This window comes from Lactuca serriola, chromosome 9 (genome assembly GCF_051521515.1).
Source record: "Lactuca serriola cultivar US96UC23 chromosome 9, Lser_US96UC23_V15, whole genome shotgun sequence".
NCBI classification, from domain to species: Eukaryota; Viridiplantae; Streptophyta; class Magnoliopsida; order Asterales; family Asteraceae; genus Lactuca; species Lactuca serriola.
Window position 1 is genome coordinate 18,542,209 of NC_136416.1, and position 10,974 is coordinate 18,553,182.

At 36.3% G+C, this 10,974-nt stretch overlaps 1 protein-coding gene across 1 annotated transcript; it reads left to right on the plus strand.

Moving 5' to 3' along the window:
- Positions 1–2,727: 2,727 nt before the first annotated feature.
- On the plus strand, positions 2,728–4,674 carry LOC145072548 (ubiquitin-conjugating enzyme E2 28-like). Its single transcript, XM_079018996.1, has 5 exons — positions 2,728–2,882; positions 3,079–3,246; positions 3,864–3,991; positions 4,093–4,197; positions 4,276–4,674. Exons 2-5 carry the CDS (start codon positions 3,177–3,179, stop codon positions 4,417–4,419), a joined length of 447 nt encoding a protein of 148 aa, XP_078875122.1. The 5' UTR covers positions 2,728–2,882; positions 3,079–3,176; the 3' UTR covers positions 4,420–4,674.
- The last annotated feature ends 6,300 nt before the right edge of the window (positions 4,675–10,974 follow it).

The window sequence follows — 10,974 nt, forward strand, 5'->3', positions numbered from 1 at the left end:
ATCAAAATCGGCTAGCCCTCACTAGAATAATACTAGTCGCCAATTTTGTCAAGAATAAGATCTTTATATAGTGTTACAATTAGGGCAAACCCTAATTGTCATGACTTTCCATTTCCTTGGATCCATGGGTACAAATACACCATGGAGCATCCATGAACCATCCTATGGGTTTTAGCCAAACTTGATTATCCATGGAGCATTAGCCCACTATACAAGTATGGATGATTTACACAATCAACCCATATATTTAATTAGTCTTCTTTTGATCACTTAATTAATCCTAGATTAATTCTTGATCAATACTAATTAAATAATCTTATCATTCTTATTATTAATATACTAGAACTTATAATATATTAATAACCATAAGTGTCTTATTTCTCTCATCCAAGTGCATGATGGTATGCAACCCAAATGGACCATGCCGGGTCGGGTCAAGTCTTACCAATTATAGTTATGGACTTAGACATTAATCCAACAAGAATAACAGGGCTGATGGGGGTATTGACTGCCCCAGTTTGTTGCCCTCTGTTAGGTTCTTGAGTTGAACAACTCCTTTTCAAGTTCTCGAACTTTCGTGTAAGGATATTAGGCTTAAGGTTCGAGGTGTCCTTACAAGTAAGTACTTGTGGCTGTACTTGATCATCACCACGATCGGGTTTACCGATAGCATTACTACTAACATTTGCATTGTTAGCATTAAGGTGTGCCAGGATAGCTGTTACAGCTGTTGTGACCGCAGCTTGAAACGTAGCTGCATCTATCTGAAGGATTGGTGTTTTGCTGGTGGGTTGGTTACACTTCTTTGGAGGCATGATTATGTTATATGATAAGAAAATGAGTTCGTGAGCGACTATCGTGTCTCTAGATGTATTCTAACCATTTGTATCTATGTATTAATCTTTCGTTTTGTTATATTGTTCTTAATGATTCGACCTGCATCCCTATGATGCAGTCCTGGTAAGGAATATAGTTAAGTTTCTTGAATGGTTAGGAACCGAGTATCATCTGAACTAAGTTACCTTCGCTTGGTGGATATCGTTTCCCAATTTTCGAAAATATTCGAAAACAATTCATAACAGTGTCTACATAGAATAGACTTATGAATTTGAGAAGTAATCACCATCAATTAAGATTTCGTGATCTGATTTATGGTCATTAGATATGACAGGAAAAGAGGATAAGCTCCAAACCTAATGTGAGTAATGAAATCAATAATTCACTAGGTTGATCCAATTTACTAGTTATTACTTAGATGAAATGGTGCTCAAACTCTTTACATGAATGATGTGTGGTTTTCCTTTGTTCTCCATTTTATTCTCTCTTGGTATTGATTTATTCTCTCCTGGTATCTATACAGTGTTTTTCTCCTATGTAGGTATATTGAATTCCCGAGCTGTCTTACTTCCGATTCTGACCCTGGTCCCCATTGCTTCGTAATGAAGATTTTGAATCTCTGAAGTTCATGCGAATATCTCATTGGTGTCCTTAATAGGGTAAGGGCACTAAATGATTTCAATAGTCTATGTGCTTCTCATATGTTTCTTTCTTGGGATTCCCCTAATGAAATTCTGTTGGATCCTCCTTGACTCTTCTATTGATTTCCAGAGTATTTATCTAAGGGGTTTATACGAGAATGGGAATGTCTAAAGAATCTATGAGAAAATTTAAATTTTTACAAAGGTGATCCTTCCTGGTCCTCCTATAATCACATGGGGTGTACCGATTATATATAATCCAGATCAAATATACCTTCGAATAAGTAATCCTACTCTAAAATCACATCCAAACAAGGAAAAGGAAGTAGAGTGAAAATCACCTATTCTAAGTCCATAAAATCTCGGCTATATATAACCTTAACGTATCCAGAAAGGGTCATATATAATTAAGATTTTTAGACTTAGAATTACCTATTCTAAGTGTACGCTTAGAATTACAAGAATACACTTATAGATATTAAGTTTACACAAAATAAGCATGACTATTTAAAACTTGACATTTTTGGCATTTGTAGAAATATCAGAGAAGATCTACAAAAATGAGATTTTTCTGGGATGAATTAAACATTTTTGCGGATGTTGTATGAGAAAATGTCAGATTCATATGAAAAAAAACCAATTTTTATAGAACTTTTTGATACTTTCGCGGATAACATCTATGAAAATATTAGGTTTCAGGTAGATCAGGGCTATTTTATGTGCGGATTTAGAAAAAAAAAATATAAACTTTATTGGTAATTTTATATTATGTTGTTTAGAATATTATGCGAAAACCAAAAGAGAAAAAAGAAAATAATATTTTCTACCGAGACCATAATAGACCATTAAACTCGGCCGAAAGTTAGATTTTTTCAACATAGTAGGAGATTTCGGTAGCCCATCTTCTCATTTTCGTAGGTAGAACTCTAAATTCTTTAGTTTTATTAAAAAATTAAAGATTTTCATATTTGGAGCTTAAAGAGATTTTCACAAGTCTCACATAACTATTTTGATCCATCTTATAATTTATAACTAAAATTTACAAAATAATAAACAAAATTAATCTGCTTAAAAGAAAAATAAAATCTCTAGGATTAAAAAAGTTCTTAGATTTTAAAGAAAAATAATAAATTTTTTGATTAAAAAAAGATATCTCTGGCGTAAAAGTGGGCCGAAGTTGGAAAACGAGAAAAGTCGCCTTTACAGTCCGACGCCCGTTTATCTCACGCCAACTTTGTGGGGCCCGCAATTGAAAGAAAATTCTAGAAGCTGATCGCCCTATAAATTTGATACGCTGTAAATTTAAGCCAAACCCTAGTTCCATTTCGATCTATTGCTGTCTCTGCTCCTCAAATTGTTACACCACCAATTACAACAGTTTTGCTTCCATATATCTTCGATCAGGTACTTCCTCCTTCACGTATAAAGACATATAGCTGAATTCTATTATCTGTATATGTAGTATACGCGACAATCAAAATTTGATTGTTTGTATGCACAGGGTTATGGTAGTATAGATCTCTGATTGCTCGCTTGGGTATTTTGATTGTCGTTGTGTCAATTGTCTCGTGGACTGATTTCTTATTCTTATTTGAATTAGGGCGTGGTTAGACGGTGCTGATTTTTTGGCTGTGCACTTGCGATCTGCTTTTACATTTTGGTGAGAGTAAAGCTCTGAGATCGTAAGTAGCTCTGGTGATGGCATCGAAACGTATCTTGAAGGAACTCAAGGATTTGCAGAAGGACCCTCCTACGTCATGCAGTGCCGGTAAAACTACTTGTTTTCATTCTTAAGTTTAATTCTCGTAAGGAATCATGTTTTGCCATGATTGATTTGTGCTAGAACAAGTTTATATTGTTTGATTGCAAGTAAATGATGTTTTAATCGGGTGAAAGCATGCTTATCAACAAGGTTTTGGTTAGGGGGTGTGGGTAATTCAGGGAAACCAAGTTTGTATGGTATCTAATGACCCACTGCAAGTATATATAGTTATACATAGAGCTTAAGGAACCAAATATTCTCTGTAAACGTTATTGTTATCCTGCAGTGGATGTTGTGCGTCCTCTTGTTATACTGTGTCAATAGTGGCTGAATGATAAAGATGCCTGATTTATGATTCTTTATACAAAATTGATCGCTCAATGGAATTCTTTGAGTGAATACTATTTAGGTGCTTTTACTTCTCTTGACTAATGACATCGAGGTATTTCAAGGTTGATATGTTAAATAAATAACTTGTGATCACATATGTAATCCTATTTGCTTAAGTAAGTTGACAATATCTGAATGATAAGTCTTCCTGAATTAGATTCTTTGTATTGAGAACTGATCTTAGACCTTAATATATGCATAAGCTGATGTAATTTTGTTTATTGTTATTATAGGTCCAGTTGCAGAAGACATGTTTCATTGGCAAGCAACAATCATGGGACCTAATGATAGTCCATACTCTGGTGGTGTGTTCTTAGTTTCAATTCATTTCCCACCTGACTACCCCTTCAAGCCTCCTAAGGTAGATTTGCTTCTTCTGTTTTTTTATCAAACATATGATTTCTGGTATTCTTTTAGGTCCTTGTACTTGAAAGATTAAAGTTTGTAGAGTTTGATTTTCAGGTTGCATTTAGGACGAAGGTGTTCCATCCAAACATCAACAGCAATGGTAGCATATGCTTAGATATCCTCAAGGAACAATGGAGTCCTGCACTAACAATCTCCAAGGTCTGGTTTTGATCTTCTGAATATTTGTTTTTTTAATTATTTTTAAAAGTTTTCTAATGAATCTGTGATGACATACAGGTGTTGCTTTCCATTTGCTCATTGTTAACGGACCCAAATCCTGATGATCCGTTGGTGCCAGAGATAGCTCATATGTACAAGACTGATAAGACCAAGTATGAAGCCACTGCTCGTAGCTGGACACAGAAGTATGCAATGGGATGAGGATATGATTGATTCATATTTTTGAATCTGGATGAGATATGGGATATGATGGATGGTTGAAAGAATAAAAATTGTTAAGCTTTTTCATCACTTTTTATTCTTCAAGTTGAAATTGAAATGTTAATGAAATGGTTGTTAAGATTTGTCTTCTCATCTTGGTATGTGTAATATTGGATTTTGATTTACTGACTAAAAGACGTTTAGAAAATGTGTTATTGTTATGTTTTCCAATCATAAGCAGTTTCTTCCTGAAAACCATCCTCAATCAGTCAATCTTGCATATTCTATTTTTTTTCATTTCGTTAGTTGCGATAATCTAATAGTACAGATAAAATCTTTTCAACTATTGTTCTTAACGGTAAGTCTGTATGTTTAAATCTGTGTGCATCTTATATATGTTTTTTTATCCTATTAATTAAAATTTCTTTAATAAAATATAGACCTGTCTTCTTTGATTGTAAGAGTTTCAGCTGTTTAGTTTTTCTTGTATCCTATTCTTAATCTAATCCATTAATATCTAATCCATTAAGAATCCTAAATAGACTTGAATCCATGAAAATAATATTTTAAATTTTTCTTCGAAATTTTTTATTTATTCTGCATTTTAAAAATATATATTATTTTGATCTCCAAAAATAAATGGAAATGAATGAAAAAAATAAATGGAAATAAATGAAAGGAGGGATGTCCCTCCCCGCAAAGGTATTGAAACAGTTTGTATAAAAAAATTTGATGGTTTTTTCACATCTATTAATTTTTTTTATGAATAGAAGCACATGATAAATGTTATGAAGTTTTTTGATGCGTTTATATTTATCAATGACTTTATTTTCTTTTTAATGCACGTGGATCGATGCAAAACTTATAGTTATGTGTTATTCTAACGTATTTAGATTGATCTACAACTTGTTTTTATGTGTATTTTCAATGTTTGATTGTGGACATCAAATTCTTGAATTATGAATGCATGTATGTGTAGGAAAATACAAAAAAAAAAAAAGAAAAAAGAGAAGAATTATAGAAACCGGTTTACTTGGATATTGAACCGGAAACCGATCACCATACTGGTTGAACTAAAAAAACCGGTTTTTAAAACATTGTTTCTATTGCTGCTGAAGACCAAAAATGGCTCCCCCTGATCAACGACTGCAGCTTGCTCTTTTGCCACATGTTGTAATATCGAACCAGAAAATGAGAGAAACCAAGGGAAGCCACCGGAGCAGCTGCCTCCGCCTCCGATTTCCTTCTTTAGATTAAACCAAGCACCGATGGTGCCCTCCATTGGATCGACAAAAATTACCCACATCTTCTTCTCTCTCGAATCGGAAAACACTTCAACCTTTCTGTAACATCCCAAAAATACGGTTCAAAATTTTCAATTTCAAATTAAATAATTATAAAATCACTTGTCAGAAAACAATCGTAGTATCACTCATATCAAAAGCCAATGTATCGATAATCAAAACATATCATGATAAAACATCATCAGAGTATAAATCCCAAAGATCTCTGGTCCGAAAAATGTACTGTGATTCGATGCGATCATGCCTGCTCCTTTCCCTTCGAAGAGGAAGTACCTGAAACCAAAATTGAAAACTGTAAGCACAAAGTTTAGTGAGTTCCCCTATCATATCGCATACCATATAATAACATACCGTCGGTCATATCTATGTGTTGGGCCTACCCTGTCAGGCATATCTGGGTGCTCGATCTACCCTGCCAGGCATGTCTGGGTGCCCGACCTGCGCTCCGGTTTATCTCAACAGGCTACGGGGATTGTTTCACCCCTACCACTACCACATAATACATAGCATTAACATACTATCAGGCATATCGGAATGCCCGACCTACCTTCCGATTTATCTCAACCGGCTGCGGGGTCTAACCTACCCTTCCTACGACTCACATAATATCATAGCATACTGGCACATAAAGCATAATAAATAATGGCATACCAGATAATTATCACAAAGACAATTATCTCAAATATAATCAACTACTGGTGGGTCGTCATTGGTGCCTTCGACCCACTTCTACTGGAAGCTAACTCACCTCAAATGTCGTGAAGTAGCTGAACTGTCCTCGACTCTGAAATCAACTCCAATCAGACTCCTACACATAAAGGATCTCCTTTAGTTACCCTTTCATACCCATAACCCCTTAAGGGTCAACTTTGGTCAAAGTCAAAGTCAAAGTCAAAGTCAACACCTTTGTCAAAGTTTGCCTTCTGGTCAAAGTCAATATTTTGGGTTGACTCAACTCGCCGAGTTGGTCCATCAGCTCGTCGAGTTCCATGATTCATAAACCCTAAAATCGCGATCCAACTCGTCGAGTTTTTTCACAACTCGTCGAGTTCCTCCTGTCCACAAAATCAGGGCTTCTCCAGTCAACTCGTCGAGTCACCCTTGAACACGTCGAGTTTTGCCCTTTACAGACTCGAGACACTTCGACCCAACTCGTCGAGTTCTTCAGTTTGTTAAGCCATCTTAATAGATTAAGCTCCTATCCTTCAGATCTAAGCTCCAAACTTCATCTACATATTGAAAGTGTCCTTTTACGGGTAAAGTTTCCAACTTTACCCGTTAATAGCCTTCCTTAATGGGTTTAGCTCAAACCCTCACTCTTTAAGACCTATATCTTGATCTAAAAGCCATAATACTTCAAGCTAAGGCATAAAAACATAGATCTGGACCCTAGACACTACATGAACACGTAAAGTCTCTGACTTTCTCTTCATGCATGGCCTTTTGGAGCTTAAAAGACCAAAATGACATCCTAAAGCTTTCATGGGGCTTCAATGGCCATAAAGTTTGCACCTTTATGCCATTAAAACCCTTCTAGACCCTAGATCTGAAAGGGTATTTACTTGGGACGTCCAAGTCCCAAAAGCTTACATTCTTGGACCAAAATATGGAGAAAATGCCCTAAAACTAGATCTAAGCATACTATAGGCAATATAGGAGCTTTATGCCTATAATGAGTCATAAATGAAGCTAGACTTATGGATCTATTCTTCTCCAACACGTCCCTGCTCCTTCTTCAAGTATCTTCTTCTTCAAAACCACAAGAATGCACCAAAAATGGCTCAAAACTCTCAAAAGTGTATTAGGGTTTCGTGGCAAGGTTTTGGGATGATGGAGGCTGTAAGTGAGGCCAGCCTTTGGAGTTTAAGGTGTTTAAATAGGGTGTAAAACCCTAAAAATTAGGGTTTCATTCTGCCAGTCATACTCGTCGAGTTGAGGCTCTCAACTCGCCGAGTAGACTTTTCAAACCGTGTCCAAATCCATTCCTACTTGACGAGTTTGGGGCCTACAACTCGTCGAGTTTCTATATAACAATGAATAAATTTTGAATTTAATACATACCAGGAACTGGGCGTTACATTTTCTCACCATGACCTATATCCTCACTATTAATGCTTCCGTCCTCTCAGACTTCGGCGCCACTTGTTTTGTTTCCGACGACATCCCTATATGCTACGACCCCTCTTTCACCTACAATTGCACTGGTCCAAATCTCTGTCTCATCCAACCCGACATCTCCTGCAGGTTTCTGCTTGTAAACAACGGTTTCTGGCTGTAAATCTTTTTAGTTTTATTTTGATTTTGTTGGGGGAGATTTGAATCGATTATTCGTTTGTGAGATTTCTTTCATCTTTTGTGAGATGTAGACATAACCAGGTGGTAGGTGCTCTCGACAAATAATTTTTTTGGTTGTATAAGTCAAAGTCTCTTTCTCTTCTTCAGCTATGTAAGTTGGGTGTTTAACCAGCGTGTCACTATCTCTCATCTTTTCTTCATATGGGTTTTGATTATTACATATGGTTATTGTTTTCCCGTCACAAATTTGCTTCAAAACTGGATAATTTTATCGAAATTTGGGGAAGAATAATAAAGGAAGAAAAGCAATGCAATTGTGAAAAAGAAAGTTTCAATCAGTGGCATCAATGCTACCCTCTGTGGTAAATTCAATCAAAATCCTGACAGTTGTATTTCTCCAATATTTCTTCTAGTTTTAGGCCCTTTTCTCCGGTTGTCTTTGACGAGACTAGAACGACAGAGATGTGAAGGGTGTAGAGGTTATTGGTAGTAGAGACATAGCTATTATGAATAATTGAAAGAAGGAGGCTAGGGGTGGTCGACCAGATACACCAGAGGAAGAAGGTAGCATGGAAGAATGGTTAAAACCCAAATGATTTCTTTAAATTAAAAAGAAGGTAGCATGGAAGAATGGTTAAAACCCAAATGATTTCTTTAAATTAAAAAAGAAGATTTTTTGTTATATGTTTAAAGAGAGTTTTATTTTATTTTATAACTCTTTGGTATTTGTTTTGCCGTATATTATATTAGAAAACTTTTTTTTTTTTCTAAACCATTTTAATATATATCAGTCAATACATTTTTATGTTTTATAACTCTTTTCCCAATTAATTATATTTTATTTTACTATATTATTAAATTTGATTTTGAATATATTATTTCCTACTATTTAGTAATACCTATTAAATATTTAATGACATTTTATTTAAGAAATATAAATTTTAATAACATATCATAGGTTGATCATTGGATATCCTTTTACGATGGACAAAGTCATGAGTTTGACGTGACGGATAGGTGCAGTACTGTCGACGTATTAAGTCCGAGAAATAGATATCTTAACCTGCTTGCTTACTCTCTTTCTCTCTCTAACCGATCAAAAATTCAATCTTTTTTTTACAAATATAAATAGCAAATACCCGTTTCTACCATTAAAAATCGCATATTCTTCCATTCCATTTCATCATTCTTCAATTACATTCATTTTCTCTCCAATGTCATTCGTTTTGGGATTTTCAATTATCGTGTTTGAATTTTAATTATTTTTTTTGTTTTTTTTAGTTGTACTATTCTATGTTTTAATAAAAAAATTTATGTTTAGTTTTATTTTATTTTTCATAAATTCAATTTAGTAAAAGTTTAAATTAAAAAGATAATAATAAATAATTTAATGAAAGCATGAAAAAAGAATATTTTTCATATGTTGTGAGATAGGACGGACAAAACTGAAAGTAAAAAAATAATAACATGAATGTGATATGAAAAATTCATTAGAAAGGATGAGAAAATCTGTTCTTAAAATTATGAAATTTAAAAGCCTTATTAATAGATGTAAACCAAATCTATGTTAAAAGTGTAGCACCCGGTTCCTGGTACGTAAATCTTAATTGAGTATTTTCCTTCTTTTAGCCTTGGACTCGGCGAGTCATAGGTCCGACTCGCCGAGTGGATGCGGGACCCGGGACACGTTTAAGTTGTCGACTCGACGAGTCCATATCCTGGACTCGGCGAGTCACAGCTGTTGGATGAAACCCTAAGTTTCGGGGGTTTGCACCCTATTTAAACGACTTAACTGCCTCTAGCCAGCCCCATTCACCCTTAGAGCCCGGTATCCCTCGTTCTAAGCCGTTTCTTGAGAGTTTGAGGCTTTTGTGTGGGTTTTTGAAGGTTTTGGAAGGAGGAAGGAAGTAGATCCAGAAGAAGGGAAGCCATCCAGGCATTATTGTGTTCTTCCAGCAGTTCCTTTGAGGTATAACCCGTTTTCCCCATGATTCTATGCTTAATACTTCATTTGGGTCCTTCTTGGTCAAATCCCCAAGCTTGTATGTGCATTATATGTCGTAATAAGATGTTTGGCCTCTGGATCTAGGCAAGATTGAGCTCCAGGAGCTCAGATCTGTTAGCTTTATGGCCCCATGTTGCTTGATAGCCCTAGATCCACCCTTTTGAGACATTTTGAGCCCTAAAATCCATATTGGTGAATATCCACACGTAAAGTTGGAAACTTTACGTGTGATTCGTGTCCTGGAAGTCCAGATCTATGAATGGCATGGACTGGAATCGAGCAAATCCGTGTATTTAGTAGGTGCATGGCAACGACTCGGCGAGTCGTTCATATGACTCGGCGAGTCTGTTCGCGAGTCTCCGAGTTTGTCCCCTTTTCGTAATGTCGAGTGAGCAGTGAGTCACGAGGTGTGCCTTAGTGAGTCGGAAGCTTAACCCATCTATGGAGGTACTCGGCGAGTCAATGCCCTGACTCGGCGAGTTCAAGGTAATCTCCTTAGATCAAGAACAGACTCGACGAGTTGTTCATACAACTCGGCGAGTCTCAGCATGAGTGTTCATCGGATGAAGATGAACTCGACGAGTTGTTCATACAACTCGGCGAGTAGGATGAAGGACTTGAATATTGGTTAAGAAGGCAAACCCGTCGAGTCGTCGCCTAACTCGACGGGTAGGATCGGGATTCAGGGCAGTCGTTTGGGTAGGGACTCGGCGAGTTGGAAAGCCAACTCGGCGAGTCGGGTCAACTGAAAGTTGAATCTGGCTTTGGCTTAGGGCAAGGTCAGGGGTAAAATGGTCATTTTACCCAAAGGACAGCGAGCAGTGTTTGATTGAGTATATTGTGGGAATTACAGCCGGAGGGTTTCCGGAGCAGCAACAGCAGTAGTAGGTGATCAATTCCCACACAGACCAACAACCATTTCGAGGTGAGTTTCCTTTCCAGTAGGAACGG